Consider the following 22,983-nt stretch of genomic DNA (forward strand, 5'->3'; position numbering starts at 1 on the left):
CCACTACTTGAATGTGTAAAGCACAATTCCGTTGTGTTTACGCGCAGTTGGTTTTGAAATAATTTAGGTAAAATAATGTGTTGAACTGTTAGCTGCAAGACGTTTTAGTTACATCAATGAGGTAGTTTCCATCCTACAATTAATTCATTCCATCCCAATCACATATTTATATTTCAGGTATGAAGGTATGAAAAAGTCTGGTACTGAATGAGTCAAGCGCAATGTTAATGTTGAAAGTGTGCCTAAAATGAAATGATAAAAAAAAAGAACATGAACTCCTCATTTTGGACAGCAAATCTGATGATGGTGGCTGGTGTGGAAAGTTTGACATAATATCATAATATAGCAACATGATCTTTGAAAACTGTAACTTTTGTAAGACGATGACTTTTGATCCTCACGAAATGCGCCTTTGTGCTTGAAAAGATTGCGACTTTTTCTTCTTGTAAAAATGCAACTTTATTCATCTTTTTTTTTTTTTTTTAGATTAGAAATGACCGAACCGGTATCTCACGTTCTTGCTCACATGTGCCCCTAATGAGATTTTCTCTGCTTTCTTTGTTTGTCCTGCAGAGGTAGTCTGCTCACAAGGAGGCAGGACCAAGCCGCCCGGAAGATCATGAGGTTTCTACGTCGCTGCCGCCACAGGTAGGCCCCCAAACATTAGCTTAGCCATATGACGAGTGCTGTTATTTTTTTTTCCCTTACCGTGTGGTGTTTGGGTTGGATGTGGTTTGAAGCTTGAATCGTCCTCTCCTCTGACTGTAATTGGCCCCCACCTGTGCTCGCACCCCCCCTGCCGAGTGCCTACTGTGTGCTAATAGCTGTCTGCTATTGTTTTGCTGTTTACGCCAAGCCCCTTGATGGACCATAGACTGTTCAAGCGGGTGAGTGCTGACTCAGCAACTCAGTTCGTGCCTCTCCCTCTCTCTCTCTCTCTATCTCTCTCTCTCTCTCTCTCTCTCTCTCTCTCTCTTTCTGTTGCTCTTCACTGATCCAAAGATCTCCTCCTGCGCTCTTGGCCTTTGCCTATTCTCCCGCCCGTTTACTCCTTTCCTCTCCCTCTCTGTCTGTCTGTCTTTGCTGCTTCTCTTGCGAGCTAACTAGCTCCTCCATCACTTTTGCTTGATGCCTGCTTGCATGAGGGCTGCCAGCTGGAGCCACAGGTGTATTGAAAAGCTCATGATCAGAGCCAGACTTTTGTCAAACTATCAGAAATGGTGCAACGGGCCTTTTTCTCTCGACCTGTCTTTCTCTCCTTCGATCTTGGTTTCATTTCAGTTGGGGGAGATTTACACAGAAAGACGGGGGTTGCTTTCTTTTCGTTTTGTTTTTTTTTCCCCATTATTTTTGATCACATCTTACTCTGCTGCATGTCAAGCGTGGACAACTTTAGGCCTGAAGGCATGCTACGGGCCTGTTGTTTACTCAAGTTGTCTCCCTTTGTCCTGGCTGGCTGTTTGTCTTGTTTCGCGCCACTTGACGGACTGCGAAGGACTGAAACCGTCTTGTTCTTGGGAGGCAAAAAAACTGTTGAAAGTTTGAACTGTCGGGTGACAAGTTAAAGGAGAAACCAACAAAAGTTGCTGCGTGGAATATTCCCCCCCCCCCCATCGAGTCATGTCAGCAGATAACGCTGTCACAAGTGTTGTATAGTTTGAGTTTGGAAGCGCGCACAGAATCATCTGCATGGAGTCAGCTTTTTCCGCTTGGTTCCTTGAGCTCGTCACCCGTCTGTTGAGCTTTTCTGCAGAAATAAGCAAGCAGGATTATGCAGCATCCTGCACTAGAACACTGTCTGTGCTGTAATGTCTAATAGGTCACACCGCCTGGAAAGCATTTAGGTCAGACGGAAGAAGGAAAAAAAAAAAAAAAAACACAATAGATTCCTCTGCCCCCCGGGAGAGCAGTAATGGATTCTCACCTCCAGGGAGTACACGCATGCAACGCGCGCACACACAAGCGACATGCAGGGGCACATGAATGTCACAATGAAGAAGAACTTAGCAGAGTTGAAGCCTCAGGGGTTGCTAGTTGGAAGACATTTTAGGCCTTCAGAGGAGGGGCTTGAAGAGATGAATTCCGTTTCCACATATTTGAATGGGGAAGGACGATTTGCAATAAGCTTGTTTTGTTGACAAACGTGATCATGGAAGGACTGCCATGCTAAGTCAATGTCAACTGAATATCTATCAACACTAATGATGATATTGAAGATTGAAAAAGTTGTTGTGCGGCACGGCACGTATGCTGTGCCAAAACATGAGCGCATAATCGCATCGTATTCTGTTGTCAAACGGTTGAATGTAAATGCAAAGCAGTCCCCACAAAAGCTTTTTTGCATTTCATCAATGTGTTGTGTTTGATTTTTTTTTTTTTTTTGGTGCAGTGTTGTAATGATGAACACTTCCTTTCACAGGGCTGCCATCTTGCTGCCGCCGTCGACTTTTGACTTTGTGACGTAAAACTTGAGCGTCACGCCAGGGTGGTTTAACGTTCATGGGCCTGTGTGTGTGTGTTTGTGTTACAGGGTGAAAGAATTGAAAAGGGCCAAGGAACATGAGCCCGCTCAGACGCCCCCACTCGCAATGTGACATCACTCCTCCAACGCCTCCTTCTTATTTGTCTTTTTTTCTCTGGACCCAAGACATCGAACAACAGAAATGGATGAGAAATAGCATCTGTGCAAGGTGCAATGTCACCATTACTAACACACACACCCCCCCACACACACACACACACGCACATATTTTCACTTGGAGAGTTGCAACTTCTACTATGGGATTCTAAACTTGCTGTAGGAGGGCGTTGACAGTTTTGATTCATGGCATTTTTTTGTTTGTTTTTTTTTTGCACTTTTTCCTGGACACGATGAAAGAAGGGAACAATGGACAAGCCTGATGAGGTCAAGAAAAGTGAAAGTAAATCAAGGCTGCTGCTGCTGCTGCTGAATCTCTCACACCATAAGGGAGACCATGCTGGAAGACTCTTCAATGTATTTCAGAATTTTTTCAAGTGACCAATGTTTTGTTTCGTTCTTTTTTTTTTTTTTTTTTTCCGAGCAAAACGTCAGCCACATGGCTAGCCCAGAGAAAATGGGATGGCATCGCACAGCGTGTGGCGGCCCAGCCAGCTGCAGCGCCAAGTGAATGTAGTCGACTCGGTGCAGGAGCAAACGCGGCATCAAAGAGTTGCCTGTTGTTACTTGATGACTTGAATTTGTTCCATGCTGTTTGTCCCTTCATGTCTAATGTATCTCCAGGTTCTGTCTTGTAGAATCCAATCCAAGAAAAAAAAAAAAAATAGTAACAATAATGCATGACTTATGGCTAAGTAAAGTCTTTGCTCGTGTGTTTTCTGGTGGCAGCTGCAGGCTGAGCCTTCATTGTCTTTGTTCCTCACATTGGCTGTTTTTGTTTGGTTTGTTTTGTCGTCGTTGTTGTTGTAACAGTCGGGCTCATGGTCAGGTTCCGCTTGTTTTTCAGCGAACTTCAGAGCCTGCCAAGGCTTTTGAGGGGAAGATCACATACATTGCCTTGACATCTTAAGAGATTCCTTCACGGATCCCTAAGATTGTCCCAAAATAGGGGTTTGAGAAATCCATATTTTTGAGAAGTGAGCAAACATTTCTGTATATAAAGAAGGCTGCAAGTATGTAGGAATAAAAAAAAACAAAAAATAAAAAAAACACACATTTACCCAAAGGGGATTGTATTTTAGAAATATATTATTTTATTCATTTTAAAAAAATGGGCCAAAAAGAGGTACGAGACAAAAACGAATATTTGTATAGTTTTCTTTGAATGCCTAAGAAGTACAAATGTATTGTTTGTAAATAGTGTACATAACTGGGATCAAAAGGAGTATTATGTGCATGTAAAGAAGAGTCAAGGGCGGGTGTGGGGAGGGGCGGGGGGGTCACAACAAAGCAGTAGTGGCTAAGCTCTGTAAAAGGAAAACAATTTCACTAATGGAGTATTTTATTTTGATTGTTCTAAAAAAAAAAAAAAAAGATGTACATTTTGCTAAAGCATGCGATTAATGCCATCTAAAAAGTCAAACGGAAAATTCTGTAGCCTTAGGAAAAGTCTGTCAGAGTATCTTTACGTTCCTGTTTGTTCTTTGGATTCATGTTGGGCTTCCCAAGATCCTTTGCCAGTGGTGCCGAGGAGCGTCAATGCTACAGAGCGTAGGAAAAGATCTTTTTGCAACATGCTGGCAAATACTTACAGTCTCACTCTCAACATTGCAGCTGACTGATCACCACCAGAATAAGAACAAGCGTGCGCATTTTTACGGGGTCATCATATCTAAGACGAAAGCATTATAGGACCACTGTCACTCTTTATGAGGGTTTGCTTTGGGTTATCTTTACAAAAGGAATGCGATGAGGTGTCGTGTGGCCTTTTTCAAGATTGTAAATGGCAGCCTTGGCCAAGTTCTTTGGTCTCCATCCAAAAGGAGCTTCCAATTGAATGATGACATCTTCCTCATTCACTATTTCCTTCTTGATCAAGGCTGCCAAGTCCAAAGTCAACTTTTGCTGTATTTTTTTTTTCTCACTATTTCAAGCTGAAACGGGTGTACCATACTGTGCGTGGCTGCTTTTGTTTTCTCAAGCATCCCAAGGTGCTACTTTTATTGGAGCCCCAATTGAATATTGGAAATTGACAATCCAAAATACAGTCAATAGGTGCATTTTGCGTGGTAGGCTTTGTTTGTTTGAATCAGCTGATTCTGATTTTAATTTGGCAAAATGGATGTTTCTGTTTTGAACTTCCCCCTAATAGTTTTTTCATTGTTGTTTTGTCTGTGTTTCTGTTGAAAGTGCCTACAAATGTCCGTTTGACCCTCCGGCAGATCACCACGGTTACCTTGCACTGGCCATAGAGTAGCTTCTTATATGAGAGACCCTTGTCACACCAGCGTCCGTGCAGCTCTCCGGCTCGTTGTCAGCATGCGGCTTTCGCCACTTCTCGTTCTTTCTTTTGGTTCTTTCGTTCGTTCGTTCGATTGTTCTGCCTGGCACCGCTTCCTCCAATCCAATCCGGAAATGCCACTACTGGGGTTTGTTGCGATGCATATTCACCCTCAGGTGTGCCGGTGGAATGCGCATAGCCAACGCAAAGTCGCTCAAAGGAGGGGGGTTTATTACGCTTGCATGGGTAAAATAGTTACCTGGGTGATAGAAGTGCACCTGACGCATGCTTTCTTTCCTAGAATCGGTAGTCGGACGAACTTTGGTCCACCGGGTTCTGCGATGCAAAGAGCGTTGGTTTGACGTGCCACCGACAGGCGAGCGGGAGGGCACACGCTCACGCCCAATTTGAATAAGCGCTCGCTACTCATGTTTTCATGGCAAGGCGCGAGGACTCTTTTTCAGCCGGCTTTTGTTCTCTCTTGAATTGACATTTCCCATTCCTTCCAATCGAGTCTTGTGTGCTCCACATTTGAATGAGCTGACAAAGAAGACGTCGTCACATACATGTCAAAGATCGGCGCTGCTCGGCTCTTTCGTCTCCCTTCTGTGTTGTACTCGGGGTGCCAAAATGGGGAGGAGGAAAAAGAGCAAAGCAGAGGAGGATCAATTCGAATCGACGACGAGTGTGCAATTTTTTGCACTGGGGTCTTGTCAACCGGTGGGGCCTGAGAGATTAGCAGAAAATACAACAGAATACTGCCACTAGAGAACGGGCCTTCCTTTCCTCCTCTTCTTTTTTTGCCCCCCGCCCGCGCCAGGGAGAGGTTCAGTCCAGACATATCAGGACAACAAGTAGTCTCACAACATCTTCTAATCGTCAACACACACTGAGCAATAGGTTCAAAGGACGGGGCAGGCGCACGCAGTCGACCGACTCTTATGCAAGACAAGCATCCAGTCGTTGGTGGCGAGCAACGCAATGGCACCCGATAGCCAACTGCACGTTTTCATCCATTTCCAAAGGAGAAGAAAAAAAAAAGGCCCAACTTTGGTAGAAAGCTACGGGTCCTCCACACTTTGCATGTGATGAACTAGTGTTAGATCGACTTTCCTCTCCTCTATAGCGCTCTTTCTCTGTCTTCCCCTGTTACAATACGTGACTTTTCTCCTGCCCTCAAATGTTCCAGCTCCCCTCGGTTCTCCGAATGGCGTTTTTGCTTTCTTCTTGCTACCCCCCCCCCTCCTCTTTCCCTTATCTTGTTTGTTGCTTTTATTTTTGTAACTGTGCATGTACAAGCGTCACTGACTCGATGGATATGTTTAAAAAAGAAAATTTAAGAAAAAAAAAAAGTGATTTCAGCTGCTGAAGCCATGCAACACATTTTGAAATGCCCTTAAATATGGAAGATGTTTTCTGAATGCTTTATATTCTTTCTGCTGTAAAATAATAAAAAAAAAAAATGGAGAAAAAAATGTGGGGAGACTGTGTTAAAGCGTTGCTCATCTTTCCGCATGTGATTGATGTTACCCTTGGACGAAGCGAGTTCGCACGTTTAGCCATATAGCTTGACCATACATTTTTCTACATTCGGTCATGTGCCAGACACACAATGAGCTTTCCAAGTAGAAACATGGAGATCATTTTTCTTGACCTGAAGTGAGGTTTGCAATGCTAACAAGCTGCGAGCTGATGTATGATGCTGCCTATGTTACACTTTTCAACACATACTTCCAAAAACATTCTGCATTCCCTCAACTGCTTTGGGATTGCTCATGGATGTCCCATTCTTTTGGGGCCACGATTGGTTTATTTGAGCAGTTGAATACGACATATGGTTGAAAAAAAAAAAAAAAAAAAATCAACAAACTACCACTAGTTTGTCGATTTTATTTATTTATTTATTACGTTTGTCGAAGTTGGTAGTCTGAAACACTAGCGAAAGCCCGTTTAAAATGATATTTGGTCCGCATGCAAAGTAGAGGAAACTCCACATTCCTTCCAAAGACGCCCGATGAAAATACCAAAATATGCAAGACCTTGCCGCCTGTAAGCCAGCTGACATTTGCAGTCAATTGGAAACAAAGTAGCGTACACAATATTCCAAAGGCCACATATTATTACTTAGTGGCCATGCTCTGGTTGGAGGCTGTTTTTATGCTTGAGTCAATAAACTCTGCTTGATTAGCTGCACCCGCAAATGCAAAGAGTCACAAAAGCGTTCCGATGGCGATTCGTTTGAAATCTGCAGGCAGCAATTGGAAAAGTCTCATTTCGCACCGTTACTTGTATATTCATCAAAAAAGGGATGTCAGTGTTCACTCTCGTGTATCATAATGAGAACTTTGCAGCAAGAGTGAGTGACATTTAATTTTATGGTTGAAAGGCCAGACGGGCCATTAAGAGCTGCAGTGTATTATGAAAAGCTATTAAGATTTATATTCTGTATTAGTCCGGGCCTGGGCCTTATCCCACTTTCGAAAATAAATGTTGTCTGCCTGCACTTGACATCAATACTGCTCTTTCTTCTCTGGTCCTTAACGGCACATACCGGGTGTGTTTTCTTCTATGGACTTGTACACACAAACATAAAACATCGCTTCATCATTTTAAAGAGCACGTTCCAGCAACTCCAAAAAAAAACCCATTTGATACATTCACTCAGATGTCAGTACTACTTGAATACATAATATGCAGTACAGTAGTTATTTTGCGTTATTACCATTAGATGTTTAGTTGTCACTACTTCATTGTTAGGCTGCATAAGTCATGAGTAAGGTGTTACTTTATTGCATAAGTAATCGAATCTTGTCAGGTGGGTCGGTAGCAGAAGGACTCGTTTGTGTGTGTTCCCTAGCAGCTGGTGAACTGAACTTTAGCGATGTAGGGCCCAACTACTGCCAAGTGTGCAACGCACTGAAGGTGTTCCTGATGCACTCTGGCCTCTGTGCTGATGAGCAGACTACCCATACCGGAGCTACACAGAAATGCAGCCATTTGAAATGAGTATCACTCTCTTGGCCCCACCACTTCAATGGTGCAAATTGCTATTGTCACTTTTGGTGGGTCCTGTCAGCCATGCTCTGAGAATCGCCATCACTTTTCTTCACCTTACATGTACGTGTATATGCCTTCCCCTGCCAAGGTCACATTATTACTTTACTGTATATGTAGCCACAATTATTGCATTGATCTGATTTGTGGTCATTACCGCCGACACTTAGTCATGTTTTGTTTAAAAAAAATCAAACAAACAACATTAAGTAAATGAAGCCTTTGCATAGGTGTTTATTATATAAACCATCATTTGTCTTGATGGCACACGACACGCACGCACACCCAATGCAGCTACACGCCACACACTGTCAAAATGTTCCTGACTTGTTTACACAATTATTTCAGGAATGTGACCACACAGACTTGTACATTGACTTGGTGACAACAGGTGCTAAGTACTGCATTGAATTATCTTGAAGGTAAATTTGTTTGAGCAGTGTGTGACCAGTAGGGGGCGACGTTAGGCTACATCATGTTCAAAATATTGTTCTGTACTTCATGGAGCCGTGCCTAGTACAAGAAGCTGTAATGATTAATGAACCCCCATCAAGGCTACAAATTAAGTACAATAAATGTTTTTACGCAAAACAGCCAGACAGGAAAAGTGTATTTTGGTCCAGAAGGCTAATGATATGTGTGTGGATTAATAACAGCGATGCCAAAATGATCAGTTTAAAACAGCTGTATTTTATATTAGGAAAAAAAAAAACAATACTGGGATGCGTTTTGAACTGTATCTGTTTGCAAATCGAGCTATGTAATAGAATGTTTTGCAGTGCATTGTAACCCGCAGGGAAATATATTGCACATTGTGAGGCCAAGGACTAAATTGTCCCACTACTGTTTCTCCGCCCTCCAAAACATATGAGGCGCTCGCAGGAATGTTTTATAGGCGATTTCGTGGCTGTAACGTGTGCTGAGATAGTGCTGCATTCAGGTGCCATCGGGAAATTCTACTTATTAACCGTCAAAGTGGCGAATACACTTTTGCAGGCAAGACTGAGTCTTGACTTCCCGAAAACACGCGAACACAGCAGCCGATATCCACCCGCCCACACACACACACACACATACACACGACACGAGTCCGCGTCGGCTTCAAGTTTCAATGTCCAGTTAGTAGCCCTTTGTTTCATTTGAACGACATCAGTCGTGCGCGTCTCTTCAAATTCTCACGTCGAGCTCACGCGTTGGATTCGTTTTTTGCATCGTTGAGTTGAAAGAAGAAGATAAAAGAAAGTTGTCGCCTGGCTGCTGACTGTCATGTTTGCTACTTGCTGAAAACACCGCCAGGGAAAAGGTCGGTTTCGAACTCGTAACTGTCGCATACATGATGTTCCACTGACAAAATGTGCTTCCGCGTTTAAGATGCTCTGCGATTTGAAGCTATTATAAAGTTTGTCGCTTCCGACGAACCAGTTGACTACTTTTGGATGAGTCATAGCCGTGTCAATGAAAACCCGTCACGTTGGCATTCAGATCAATGCTGACGCCCATCAGTGGTGTCTTGTTGTCACTCGCCAATGTTGTTTTGTTAGGTTCGTAGCACCTTGATGCAGCCATGGCCCAGTGATGGCCGAACTCCAGATTGACCAGTCCAACCTTCCCCGTGTGCAGGAAGGTGAGCTCACTCACTCAACTCACTCACTCACTCACTTACTCACTCACTCAGATCCAACTGTTCTTGCCTTCTGAACAAAGATGTGAAACAATCATGAGTCAGTGTTGTGTTGAATTTGAAGTTTTTGCGGCATGAACGCTTTCTTGGCTTTTGACTGTGGTCACACATCTTCCTCGAAGAGTAGAAGAAAGTGTTGCAGCTAAAACTCAATTCTGGATCTTTGTCACTCTGCTTGGCCCAATGTCGCGATACTTTTGTCCATATTGTCAAAATCGATTTTAACATATTTGGCCGCACCGCCGAGGTTGAACTGAAGCAAGTGGACTGTGCTTGTTGAAGACATTAACGTTTTTACCTCAAGGCTTCTTCAGTTCTAAATTTTCAATGTGAAGGAGTGGTCAGTAAGTAGCCGTTGGTCATTCTCGATAAGAACAACAAAAAATGTAGGAGCAAAGGAGCCTTTTTCATTAAATGTGAAAGGTCTTCAACAAAGAACAAGAGTCCACTTGGCTGCGAGTCGACAGACTTCGTGATGTACTTTGGAGAAAAGCAATCCCAATTCCAATATTCTAACTGACAATTTTCAGGTAGTTTCTTTTTTGCCATATTGTAACAAAATGAACGTACACAGGATTGTGGAGTTAATTTCAAGCGCCCTTCTCTAAACTCCAAACTCGTACATAAAAAGCAAGTAAATTTCCTGGCAAGCTAAACACACCCATGAGTGAAGTGTGTCATCTTGTGTGTGTGACATTTTCCAGGGTGCTTCTAGATGACTCTGTTTTTGGTTTGCCATCACTAAGGGCAGGCTCGGAAAGAGGCCTGCATGTCTTTGGTGTCGCGCCTCATCATTCGGCGTTTGCCTCCTCCCCGCCCCCCGTCTGTCCACACAAAGGACACACTGTGCAGCTTTCTCGGGCAGCGCCTGTACAACAACGCGGTGGCTGGAAACCGCTTGTAAAGATGAATTTAGCCAGTCCTGCAGTTGTTTGGCTCGCGGCTGTTCCCTCAAGAGATGTGGGTGCCCTGTGTCCCAATTTGCACCTAAGAGAGCAGCGTTGCCTTTGTTTTCATGCTCAGTTCCTGTTTTGGCTCCTTTCTAGCTGCTCCATGTGCCGAGGCAACACGGCTCCCTCTGGAATTCCCCTCCTAGAACCCCCCCCCCCCCATTCCTCATTTCCCTCTCCCGAACTAGTCATCCAAGAATACAGTTGACCCTTTTCCTTGTTGAGGGTCAGGTTGCCTGAAACGGTGCTTGCCATCGAGCCTGACAATTGTAGGCTCGATGGACACTTTTCCAAAAAAGCAGCAGCACAGGCCAGTGAGGGGAGGGGGTGGCGGGAGTTTGTTTTGGCCGAAAAATACAACCCATGTCCTTTTCTCCTATGGGCAAGTTCTTTGTTTGGTGGCTACAGTAATTGCTGTTGCTGCTTTGCAAGTGATTGGGAAGATGAAGGGAAAATATGGAGATGGGTTGTTTTGCTCCTGCCTGCCTCCAATGGTTGCCACTATTTGATGGACAGAAATTAAGTTTAATCAAGAAAACGCAATCTGAATCGCAGCAAGTGCATAATTATTCTTTTTTTTTTTTACTGTTTACTGTGTCCCTCTAAACCTGTTTAGCACACCACCTGCGTGTCCCTCCCCCGGCTAGCAGGTTGAACTGTAGTGAGGGAAGAGTTTGGAAAAACAAGTTCACCAGCAATTGTGACACACCCTCGCAGCGCTCATGGAGAGGATGACTTCCATTTCCTTCCCTCCATTGCTGCCGTCTCGTCTGTGGATTTGCAGTCAACTTGCCGCTATGTCTCGCTGGACTGAAGCCAAGACCTAATCCCGGCTCACTGGCAGACTGAAAGCATACGGACACTCGGAAATCCATTTAGTGGACCGTCTCTTATGGCCCGCAGCAGGTGTAAGTAATAATGAGTCTGAGTGTTTTGGAATGAGTCAACTCCCCCGCGTAGACGTCCCGGGCCAGCACGGGTCATTTGTCGCGTCAACAGACTTTTGACCCCGTCTGAGCATTGATCTCCCCACACAGCCTTTTCCATTTTGAAGAATTGGAGCATTCCTTTCCTTCATTTGAACTAGAACAGTCTCGGAGGCTCTTCCCCGAGTCTGACTGATGGTATCAGCTCAGAAACAACTCTGACTTCTTATCAGGTTGTTGTTGCAGTGGCGCAACAGTCAAGCTTCCAAATCACTCGGTGCGTTGCTTTGCTGGTACTACAAGAAAGTCATGTCGGTCTGTTTGGGTTGCTCTCTGCATAGGATTTGACTTGATTTCTAATGTGGCTTTTTATTGTTGAGCCAAACAGGCTAATGGAATGGACAGCTAAGAATAACTGCCAAGGATGATTTTATTATTATTTTTTTTTTTGATTATACTTGTGCTCATTTAGTCACTGACCTCTAACACTGTGGCTGTGGATGCTTAAAAGTCTTCCAAAATGTAAGGCAAAATTCTCTGTAAAAATGCTTCATCCTGAAATGTGCCATCGAAGGTTTTTTTTTTTTTTTTTTAAATGCCACCGACACAATAAACAGAAATAAATTTCGCAGCTTTATATGATTTTTTTTTCTCTGTAAACATGTTTGATTATTTTGAAAATATAATGGTGTGTGTTAAGTTGACAGAAGGTCTCACATGATCAAAGCAGCCTTTAAAAAAAAAAACTTCAATTTGGCTTCTTTAAACCTGCAGATACCCTGGCCGCTATCAATTCATTGCTTCAAGTCCCCCTTGGTGAAACAGGAGCACAGGTGCTAGTTGATGTTTCTGCTTCGGCCTTCAGGATTCCTACACATTTTGCACCATTATCCATCTACGTGTGGCTAACCATCGCTAGCCATTTGGATAGAAATCTCCTCTTGTCCAAAATGTTCGTATTAATAGATGTACACTATTTTGTGGCTTGATAGAATATATCTGTGCGTTGTGCATGTGGGCAAAGTACAAATGTCGCCACCATCAGTGTGTGTGTTGAGCGCTTGGATGTAAGCGGAGCTGCCTTCTCCCCGGACGGGAAGCACAATGGCAGACGCAGGGACAGGTGCTTGAATTCCGACAGGCTGCCTTACATGTGGGAAGGACGCTTGTGTTCTTTTGGAACTGCAGCACAACAAGTTGACACGTTTCTGCTTGGTATGTTCATGCGGTTGGGAACATGTGTGCTGCAATTTCGGGGCAAACGTTGCAGATGGTCCTGAAAAGTGAACAAACACCCGATAACAGAAATCTAAGCAGACGCTGGACTCGAAAATGATCTTACAGTTGTATATCTCACTTGTCCAGATGCCAAGTGGCCATTTCCATTGAGAATAAGTTTGGTAAGATTGATGGGCAGAAACTAAATGTAGTGCCTTGTGCTAACGCCACGACAACTGTGGGCTCATTTTTATGATTGTATCATGTGTAATCATGCAATTACAGTGTGCGAGTCACTTGATGCCAGAGTGGCGGGTTGCTCTGATTTTCTTTCCGTGTTAAGGAATGCTTCTCTGACTTTCTCTTGTGCGCCCATCTTTCACCTTTTGACCGCATGTTTAATTTGTTCTGTGGACGTGTTGTTGCTGCTATTGAAGTGTTGCTGTCCCGTTGTTTCAGTGTGCCAAAGTTTTGCTGTGTTGGAAGATGGCGTGTTGGCACACAATCTCCAGGAGCAGGAAAGTAAGTAGAACGTCAAGCTACCGTGTGACAGCTGAATATTGTGGTGTCCATTTTGTGGCGGTCCGCCTCATCGAGTGTTTGTTTCTTGCATTTTGGGAGCGGGGCTAGAACAGATTAAGAGCATTTACATCAATTTTAATGGAGGGAAGATGATTTGAAATGTGAATATTTTGAGTTACAAGTGTGGTCACTGTTCAAATTCAATCCAATCTCAATAATGATTGATGGCAGATAGAGTCTGAAGATGACGGTGGCCATTTTGAGCCTCGACCTGTCAGATGGCAATCGGATGGCTTCCTATTTGGATCGCTAACGTGTTGCGCCTTGTGTCTTAGTTTGAACGCTCTCTCACTCTTGCGTGTGTTTGCCACCTAGTCGAGCAGTACTACACCACCAACGTTCAGAAGAACCAGCTGGTGCAGAATGACATCCGCGTAGCCAAGCAGCTCCAGGATGAGGAGGAGGAGCGGCGGGCCCGGCACAGAGCCCTGCTGAGGCAAGAGTCCCAACAACTGTAGGTGGCCCACTGCTCAGCTGTCATAACCGTGTCCTGCGCTTTCTCGCAATTGGTTGATTAATTTGTAGGTTGCTCTTGATTACGCCTTGTCTTGACATGTCCACAAATATTGACATCCTTCTTTTCTTGCTGTCCTGCAGAGAGGAACGGGACTTTGAGTATGCGCGTGTCATCCAGGAGGAGATCCGGAGGCGGGCTGAGGAGGCCTGGAGGAGGGAGCAGGACGACGAGGTGGGCGCAGTCCCTTTTGCTCTCTAGGCTTCTGTAACTGGACTGGACTCCCCTTTAAAGCGGGGGAAGTCAACCCAAACATTTTTTTCAAGAATATGTTCTATGCTGGCCCACTAGTTGAAAGAAGGCATTCTGATTGATATTGCGTTTGTAGAACAAGAGTTAATCCAACCATTTTTAGCTATCTCTGGGGGTGGCCATTTTGGCATTTCTGTCGACTGAAAATGACATCACAAATGCTCAGGGCTCAGGTAGCGACCAGTCACAGATCACCTGTTTTCTGAATCTGAGCCATGATTGGTCGTTATCTGAGCCCTGAGCATCTGTGATGTCATTTTCAGTCGACGGAAGAGACAAAATGGCCGCCCCTGAGATGGCCAAAAAGGGGTGGATTTTGCTGCTTAATTCATATTCCACAAACACAATATTAAATCAGAATGCCGTGTTTCAGCTAGTGGGCCTGCATAGTTGACTTCCGCTTTTAACATTTTGTCCATCAGCGGAGTCATACATTCTTTTGCTATTTCTGCATCTGAGAACGTGTTCCTGTGCTCCTGCAAAATCCACGCCACTCAAAAGCACCCTGTTACTTTTGTTGTTGTGTAGCTGTGAGAAGAACCCTGCTTGCAGCTTCATATGACATGTGAGCATGTTCATTTTTGCTGTTGTAATCCGTGAAATCTTCATCACAGCTTGGCATGTGAGGCACACGGTCGTTTGGCTGCTTGGAGGGAGAAGGAATGTCCGTTTGATGAATTGTGGCTTTTCATAGTCCGCTTTTCTTTAAGCGGTGACCTTGGAATGCGCCGTTTTCGTATCGACCCCCGAGCTAGCAAAATGTCAACAATCGACACACGTGCTCCAAAACTTGCAGTCGCAGCAGTGAACCGTGGGTGAGTCCGTAAAATACTTTGGTAAGGCTACTAAGGAGACAAGTCCCAGATGAAGCAGATGCGTGCTTTTTGTGGCGCCCACCTTGTGGCCAGCCTGGGCAGCACGGCGCAGCTCACATTCTACGTAGCATGTACATGAGTGGCTTGGTCAACAGCGCACTGCCTTGCGCTAAGTGCAGCATGAAAAGGCCGGAACAGTTCGGGGGGCCTATTGAGAGCCACCGCATGACACCATACTATATTCAAGTATTATTGTGTCCAACTATGTCAACTGAAAGTGTCTGACAGCTTCAGCTCCGAACAGCAAATCTCTCCATCCGCACCAAAACCCTTAAAACAACTCTAATCTATGTAGTTCACATTCCAAGGCTCCACGTTGCACTGTAGTGCTGCCATAAAAATAACCGGATAACAGAGTGGAAGAAACGGAGCACGTGCAATCCAAACGGACACAAACAATGCATGGACAGTGACCAAAAACAAGAAGTGAGTCACTTGTCTGGACCGAAGCCATTTGCGGATTTATTGATTCTGGCACCCGTTTAGAAAAAATGCTGCATTAGGACTCACAAAAGGGCATCTTCATGTCGAAGGAGGCAGAAAAGCAGCACGACAACCTCTCTAAACCTATAAGAACAATTTTTGCCCTCGACAGGAAAAAAAGGACTCCAACTCATGCAGAGAGGCAAGCAGATGGTAACCATCAATCACCTTGTTCCGCTTTGCACATACCGTACAAGTCCCACCCCTTCAAAAGTGATGCATTTGCCTTTTCACTTGGCAAATATGCACATCTCAACAATTCCAAATGGTTAAAACCACTAAAAAAAAACCTAAAAAAAACGAACGGCTCAATTGTTTTGAGGAAAAGAGCAAAGCGAGTAAAAAAAAAGCTCTCGCGCTGGTCCAATGGAGCGTCTTGCCTCTGCTCCAGCATGATATCTTCCTTGAGCCTACCGTTTCCTTTTTGGGAAGGCTGCCTTGGATGAGCTTAGAAACGTTCCTTGTGGCAGGATGTGAGGTCAAAAGAGGCCGCCAGTCATGGCGCCACTAATGTGGGGTGCAGTGTGTGTTTAGCTTTCTGGACTTGGTTAAAAGGCCATTGTGCCGTAAGTCTCCGCTCACCCGCTTGTTTGGAAACTCATGGCTAACTGTGGGGAACAGTAAATTTAAACGGCGAGTCTTGAGTGAATGTTTGTATCGAATCATCAACTATGAATGGACCTACTTTCTTTAATAGGCATCTGATCGGAGGTGTTTATTCAACCTATTTCTCCCTGTAGGTGGTGCCTTTAATTAAGGAACAGACGGCGTCAGGCTGTATGGGATAAAACGCCAAATCCTTGTGGCACGCCACGCTTAACCTGACGTAGCAAACTGCTAATTGTCTGCTTATGTTGCCGAAGCTGCAGGCGCACATTTGAACTGCCTAGCATATTATGCCACGTTAGCATGAAGGTGTTGTGATGGATCACATCGAGCGGGTCACGCAGAGAATTTGTTGAGGCCCTCGAAACGAAGGCCGGGGAGCATTATCTCGTCTCTCAGAAGGGCGGGCATTCCAAAGTGACAAGGTGCTACTTGAAATGGTCTGTTGACGTGCTTGTGCCGGAGTTGCGCTGGAGAGCAGTGGCCGATGAAGCAGATGACAACAAAGCTTATCTCGTGTAGTTCTTCTCTGTTTCATTCAGAGTAAGATACAAGCATGTAGTTACTTGCTTTCAATGTCAGAGGATCCAAGAGTGGCATCCCACTCCAACAAGGTCTTTGGTAACACGTCGTTCATCATGACTCATTCAGCCTAAACAAGATGTGCAATTTGGGTTGCTGTGGTCAGGAACATCGAGAATATGTAGACAGATGCGGTGTCCACAAAACAATAACAGCCGGAGTTTAACACTTCAATCCTTGGTTACAAAGTCCCGGGCTGTCAATGGTCGTGTTGTCGGGAATTCCTTTCACGTTGCATGTGTTATGTTGCCACCTGCTGGATGTCAAGGGTACCGGATGACAGCCCAACATTCTCAGTTCAGTTTTTCCATCCGCACATCCAGCGGAAGGCCTTCCTAGTTAGTCATTCGGGCTTGTGTATGAGATAATATTTGTGTGTGTTTGTCTAAAGGAAATGGCTAAACAGATGCAAGAGGAGGAAGAGCAGACGATGAGGAGAGCCAGAGAGGAGGAAGAGCACCGCCAAGGTACACTTCCCATTCTGCCATCACATAAGTGCCCTTTTTTTTTGAAACCACGCTGTTGCATTTGTTTGTCTTTGCTTCATATTTATTTATTTTTGTATTTTTTTATTTTGTCTTCCTAGGTAATGCTCACTGTCAGAGGTCTGTGTTTATTATTCTGGTTGTAATTTGAAATGGATCAGACATTTGAATGTTTTTTCCAACTCAAAAGGGATTTTTAAAAAAATTTTTATTTTTATTTTACACTAGGATTACTAGACTAAAACTACTTGATCTACCACAGCCATTATTTTGACGGCTTGCGCTCTGGCAATGACATAATCGCTTAAAATGATTATTACTTGCTGTTTGAGTAGCTAATAAAGGTATTTTGAGCCTTGAAATTCAGTTGAGAGTATATTTTAACGTACAATTTGTAATGTAAATGGATGAGAAACAGGTGGCGGAGCTTCATACGAAATTATTATAGATTATTATAAATTATATTATCTTATTAGTTTAGTGATTTCTACTCTCTGGCCTGTACTGCCAAATTATCATGACTATCACATCCAACAACCCCCATTTTATAGAAGCTACCTTTAACTATGTCAGCACTCCAGCGGAGCGGGCGACACGGCTCCCCTTCGCCGGGGGGGGGGGCGCGGGGGGGGGGGCGTAGTACTCGCTGAACTCGCTGTCTCAATTGGCACTTTGCTATTCATATTGAACTAGCATGGCATCATTATTGTAAAAAAACGGAAAACATTTATTAGCTCATCATTAACTGTTCTTGTCTATTACCCGCTAACCACTCCACGCACCCTCCCTGCTTTTGTGTTTGCATGTTTGGCATAAATAAAGGCAGCTCCAGCGGTTCTGCACCGCCATCACCAAACCAGCACACACTCAGCAGGCACCATCCGGGAGAGGCGCGGTACTCCCCTACCACCACTAGGTGGCAGTATTTAATCACCCCCAACCCTCCAGATTACAGCAGGCCTCCTCCTCCTCCTCCTTATTACCCTGATAGGTTAGCATCTTACAAAACTACAACCGAAGGCCACACACATTCCCGTGGGCAACTCGGGAGAGAATTAGAAGCGTCACTGCATGCGGACTCCCCAATTAAAAGACACAACACAGCGCCTCTCAATCGCAGGTCATCATTACGTCTGTCTCGAGAGAGAGACTACAGGAGTCTTGATGCTCCCAGCAGCATCGCGGAGGAGCGCGATGGCTGGGGCGATCGAGAGAAGAGGACGCCACGGGACTGGGAGCGGGAAATGAACCACCACGTTGAAAACGGGACACAAGCGACGTGCCGCAGTCCGAACGTAGCCCCTCGATCAGCGGAGGCCGCAGAACGGCGGTGGAGTCGCAGCGAATCTGTTCGGATTCACGACCGCCCGAGACACGGCAGCAGAAATTCATCCAGGACGTGGAGCTTCCGCGACAACGCCGACAAACACGTCCGCTTTGCGGCAGACGCCAGCAGGCGTCCCGACGCGAGCATGCAGGTGTGGGAGATGCTCGGCCACGCACTCCGAGAGCGAGGTGTTCCCGTCAGCTTGGGAGGGAGCGGCGCGCCGCTGAAAATAGGCGCTCAGCGGCGAGACAGCCAGGCGCTTCGCAGCAGTGACGTTGCCTACGCTGACCCCCAACCGCATCGCGCAGCCTTCCAAAGAGCTGCCTCCGCCAGGCACAGTTTCCACGGCGACGTCAGGGAAAGGAGGAGGTTCTCTCAGCGGGAGAAGAGTGAGCGAGATTACCGAGGATCTGAAGACGGTCACCGGAACGATGAGGCGCACGAGTTTCCTCAGATCCGCGGCGGAGGCTGGCATGTGTTCGACGGACAGAGGCGAGGGAGCGCAAGATGGAGGTGCCCCGACTATGACGGGGGGAGCGCCACATGCGAGGACGCGGTCGAGAGGACTGCTGGCAGGCATCGGCCCGAGACCATAGAGGAACGTTTCAGTTCGGAGGAGGAGGCGGAGAGGGTTGCGGAGCGGGTTGCGGAGGGGCGCCCTCGGAGAAGCCTCAGCAGCTGGCTCAGGTCGAGACGCTTGGCAGCAGGTAGCGTAACGAGCAGGAGGAGGAGGAGGAGGAGCACTTCTGATGCCTTTTGGGCTCTCAGTCTATTTCTGCCTCATCTTCTCCGCTCGTCATCATGGACACACTTTGGCTCTGGTGGTGCTTTGGGGTTTCCCAGCTCAACACGACGACAGCTTCCTCTTTCGTTTCTGCAACCTAATCTTCAGCTTGTGTTTCACTTTCTAATCCCCTCTTCCTCAGTCTTGATTTATTTAGTCAGGGGAAATGGAAACTTTGTGATTTGTTGGGCTCCTTCTTTGAAGGCCTTTAGCTTTAGCACTTCATCACATTTTCACGCTCAGTGTTTGTCTCCGACGTTATAGTTGCTTTGAAATTCTTGATGCCTGACACTGTGAAATCTTTAGGAGCATCTCTGCCCCCCAAGAAGAGTCAGACAAGCCTGGACCTGGGGGACCTGCAGCAGGTCCTACATGATGAGGAGCTGGCCCGCAAGCTACAGGAGCAAGAGAACAAGTTGGTGGCGAGGGTATGGCACGACTCCTTTTTAAAAACCCTGGAAAGTGAAGTCTGAGATTTGATTCTAAATACATGTTGCGCGTTTGAAGATACTTGCTGAAAACGAGTGCAAAGACTGAGAACTATGTAGTACTCAGTTGTGGAAAGCATTAAACTGTTCACCGTGATTTTTTGGGGGGGCGTGTTCAGGGGCTAAAACAGCGCCGTGTGACGCACTTTGCCTGCTAGCTTTGCTTGCTAGCTATGCCAAGTGGTTCGCGCCACAGGCTCAATTACATGTACTGCTATGTTTACCGCAAATGTTTCTGTTATGTGGACCTACACAACAACAAACGAGGAGGTGACATCGCGGATGAGTGAGCATCTGGAAGCCTGCCAGCTTGCAAGCTAGCTGGTGACTAGCGCCCGTTGTGCAATGGGCGTGGGTCGACTCAGTGGGATATGTTCCAGTGACCTTAAGCGGATATACAGTATCTTTGCAGCTCAAAAGTTTTAAGATGCGTCAGCAGAAGAAGAATTCTGGACAAAGTTAAATCCGTTTGCAGCCATGGTAGTAATTTGATCATTGTTGAGCAGGGCGTGGTTTTGGCACATTCAGCGATATACTCGGCAGTCTTTTGGCACGCTGTTAACAACACTTTTCAAACTTTTCTCAGACATTCATTTTCAGTTTACAGGGACTTTGAAGATTCTCTTCATTTTTTTTTTTCTTTTGCCAGACCTCACAACCCCGAACACGTAGTCGTCACCCCGAGGGGGACTTCCAGGTGGCACAGGTGGCCCAGGATGAGGTACGACAACGCCACATGCCATTGTTGCTACTCTCGCCCTCTCTATTGTGCCGCATGCAGAACTTAAAGAGACTTAACGTTGCCATTGTTTCCCTCTAGGAAATTGCTCGCTATATGCAAAAGCAAGAAATCAAGTCAAATCGCATCTCACGCGAGTTGGAAGGGCCGGCATCGTGGCGGGAGCACCGAGCCATGATGAGTCAGCACGACCGGAGAACGGCGCGAGACAGACAGGTGGAAGACTGTGACTATTGATAGCATTTGAGATAAAATTGTTTTTGAGATCAAATTTGAGATAAAAGTGCACCTCTGCATATTGTATCCTTATCAACTGTTTAAAAACAAATAAAAGCAACATTTGAAGGGCATCCATTTGCCAAGAATTAAAAAAAAAAAAAAAGTGCCACTGCCACCTACTGTTGTGGATGTGCAGTTACATTTTATTCTAGTACTACAAAAAAAAGTGTGCTCCCAGGGTCACACGTCCTCCCTTCTGCCCACGGTTGAGTGTGTGCGTGTGTGTGTGCGCGCGCGGTGACTGACCTGCTGTCCTTTTTGTCAGGCACCGAGAGAGAGGCTGGACTCTGAGGGGCTCCCCTCCCCCGCTGAGGACTGCTCTCCAGAGAACCAGCCGCCCAGCCCTGTCGCCACACTAACGTACTTTCCCAAGCACAAACATGTCACGTCTGGGTTTTGAGCTCATGTCATCCGCTGACCTGCAAGTGTCGCTTTTCCAGACAATCTCAGCAGCTCAGGAACATTGCGGAGGAACTGGACCCAACCTTCCAGGCCAAGAGGCAAGGAGCAGACATCCTCCAAATGGGCCAAAGCGGTAGCGTAAACAAGAGAGAGCAGAAAATGCTTGCCTTTGCGTTACTGTCAACAATAGCGGGACATTCAGCTCCTTTTCCTCCCAACGCAGGCGGCCCCTGTCAGTCACTCCCCAACCCGCACGACTTTCTCGAGGAGCCCACCTTCATCCCGCCCACCAAGCGTCAAAAGGACAAAGTTGGACGCACGAAACCCAAAGAGAAGAAGGACAATTGTAAGCAACAATAATGTTTTAACATTATGGGACTTTTTTTTTGTTTTTTTTTTTTTTTTAAAGTAATATTATACGCAATTGTTGCCAATAGTTTTGTAAACTGCAAACATGAGCTTCGTAACTCCACCAGCACTTTAGACCAGAAAGGTTGCAAGCTAATCTATTTGGTATTGTTCTTGCAAACAATGAAATCAAATTGTTCAAGGGAATCCTGACACGCATTTATGTCTTGAGTTTTTAGTTGTTTTTTTAACCATGGATCGTCGTCCAATAAAAAGCATGTAGAGTTGTGCCTTGAGATACGAGTTTACATCGTTCCGTGGCCATGCTCGTAACTCAAATAATCTTCTCATTCAAATGAATGGGAATGACAGTCATCCGTTCCAGCAACCCCCCCCAGAAAACATGTATGTAATATGTATTTTGATAAGGAAAAATAGCACTCCAGTAGCACTTGTACTGGATAGAAACATACATAATGACATAAATTAAATTCTTGTCCTTTTGGTGTGCCCGCCCTTGGCTACATGGAGGCAGAATAAGACAGACGGCTCAGTGAGGCACTATGAGGAATTCCACTCTAGTTCTAGGCAGGTCTTGGCTTTTCAGCAGCCAATCATATTGCTGCTTAGAACATCTCGTCCGTTTAGTCGTCATATGCAGAGGACGTGTTTTTTTTTTTCCTCTTGCGTAAAGGGTTCAGAAACCTTGAAATGTAGATGCTATTAAGCGTTAGCCTGAAGTTAGCGGGGCCTTTCTTCAGACGGCAGTTGGGCTGTTTTATATACACAAAGTGTAGTTGTCTTTGTTTTAACTTTAGTTTGTCAGTTGACTTCAACTGGGAATCGCGTTGAAGAGCTGCAAGCTCTTTTCGGAAGAATTGTTCAGTCTTTGCCAAACTGATGCTTTTTGTAAAGTGGGTTGAGTTGAGTTCACCGCCACTACATTGTGCCCGTATCTCAAGTCCGCGCCCGCAATTCAAAGCCCAAAAATTGGTTGAATGATGGCTCGGATCTCAGAAACTTGTAATTCGGGTCACTCGTGTCTCAAGGGACATCCCAAGTTTGTCAAGATGTACTTAGCTGAGAAGCACAAAATAGTTTTGTCTTTTTTCCATGAAAAAAACATGGAACTACATGCTTAGCATTGGACCTTAATGTTATTTTTCTTGTGTTTGTCCTGTCTAATTATTTTATAAAATATTTGTTTGAATATGACAGCACGTTCATTATGCACACCTGGATTTTTTTCCAATTTGTGTGCTTTGGGGGGGGGGGGGATTTTATCTGTACTCTTATTTTTATCTTCATTCAAGGAAGTAAAACCTTTAGTTGGGCTCATTGGTAAGCATAACGCATGGGAACGCTGCGCTCATATTTCACACATTAGTGGTGTTTGTCACTTCAATCTGTTTGAATGTACACACAGCAGCAATAAAGCCTACATGATGGCCTTTCATTTGCATGAATGTCCCCGCTCAAAAAACAAAGT

General features: G+C 45.3%; 2 protein-coding genes across 8 annotated transcripts in view; both read left to right on the forward strand.

Moving 5' to 3' along the window:
• Window positions 1-7,316, forward strand: part of camta1a (calmodulin binding transcription activator 1a) — a 297,075-nt gene extending 289,759 nt beyond the window's left edge. For 2 of the 5 annotated variants that reach the window (XM_086037898.1, XM_086037934.1), the window contains 3 exons: window positions 574-648; window positions 857-887; window positions 2,531-7,315. In XM_086037898.1, coding sequence (XP_085894024.1) covers window positions 574-648; window positions 857-887; window positions 2,531-2,563 — 139 coding nt within the window. In that variant the 3' untranslated portion in view covers window positions 2,564-7,315. Of the gene's footprint in view, window positions 1-573; window positions 649-856; window positions 888-2,530 lie in introns of all 5 variants that reach the window. The other 3 variants (XM_086037916.1, XM_086037908.1, XM_086037925.1) reach the window with 3 other exon arrangements.
• A 1,656-nt stretch (window positions 7,317-8,972) lies between these two features.
• On the forward strand, window positions 8,973-22,945 carry ccdc187 (coiled-coil domain containing 187). 3 transcript variants are annotated; one of them, XM_086037964.1, is made up of 14 exons: window positions 8,973-9,276; window positions 9,515-9,597; window positions 13,208-13,270; window positions 13,646-13,784; window positions 13,928-14,018; window positions 17,034-17,109; window positions 17,950-18,118; window positions 18,248-19,161; window positions 19,545-19,666; window positions 20,376-20,447; window positions 20,547-20,681; window positions 21,010-21,104; window positions 21,185-21,279; window positions 21,370-22,945. In XM_086037964.1, exons 2-14 carry the CDS (start codon window positions 9,549-9,551, stop codon window positions 21,504-21,506), a joined length of 2,157 nt encoding a protein of 718 aa, XP_085894090.1. In that variant the 5' UTR covers window positions 8,973-9,276; window positions 9,515-9,548; the 3' UTR covers window positions 21,507-22,945. The 3 variants fall into 3 exon arrangements, with proteins under 3 accessions (XP_085894090.1, XP_085894072.1, XP_085894080.1); XM_086037946.1 differs by having other exon boundaries at window positions 17,950-19,161; XM_086037954.1 differs by lacking the exons at window positions 8,973-9,276; window positions 9,515-9,597 and adding an exon at window positions 11,214-11,512 and having other exon boundaries at window positions 17,950-19,161.
• Window positions 22,946-22,983: the final 38 nt, after the last annotated feature.

This window comes from Filicampus tigris, chromosome 1, assembly GCF_054856515.1.
Source record: "Filicampus tigris isolate MCC_2025a chromosome 1, RoL_Ftig_1.0, whole genome shotgun sequence".
In the NCBI taxonomy this organism is placed as follows: Eukaryota; Metazoa; Chordata; class Actinopteri; order Syngnathiformes; family Syngnathidae; genus Filicampus; species Filicampus tigris.

Coding starts and splice junctions, on each gene's coding strand:
- ccdc187 (XM_086037946.1), top strand. CDS start 9,549: ATGGCCGAACTCCAGATTGACCAGTCCAACCTTCCCCGTGTGCAGGAA. Junction 17,110..17,949: donor GGAGGAAGAGCACCGCCAAG/GTACACTTCCCA, acceptor GCATAAATAAAG/GCAGCTCCAGCGGTTCTGCA. Junction 20,682..21,009: donor GAACGGCGCGAGACAGACAG/GTGGAAGACTGT, acceptor CCTTTTTGTCAG/GCACCGAGAGAGAGGCTGGA.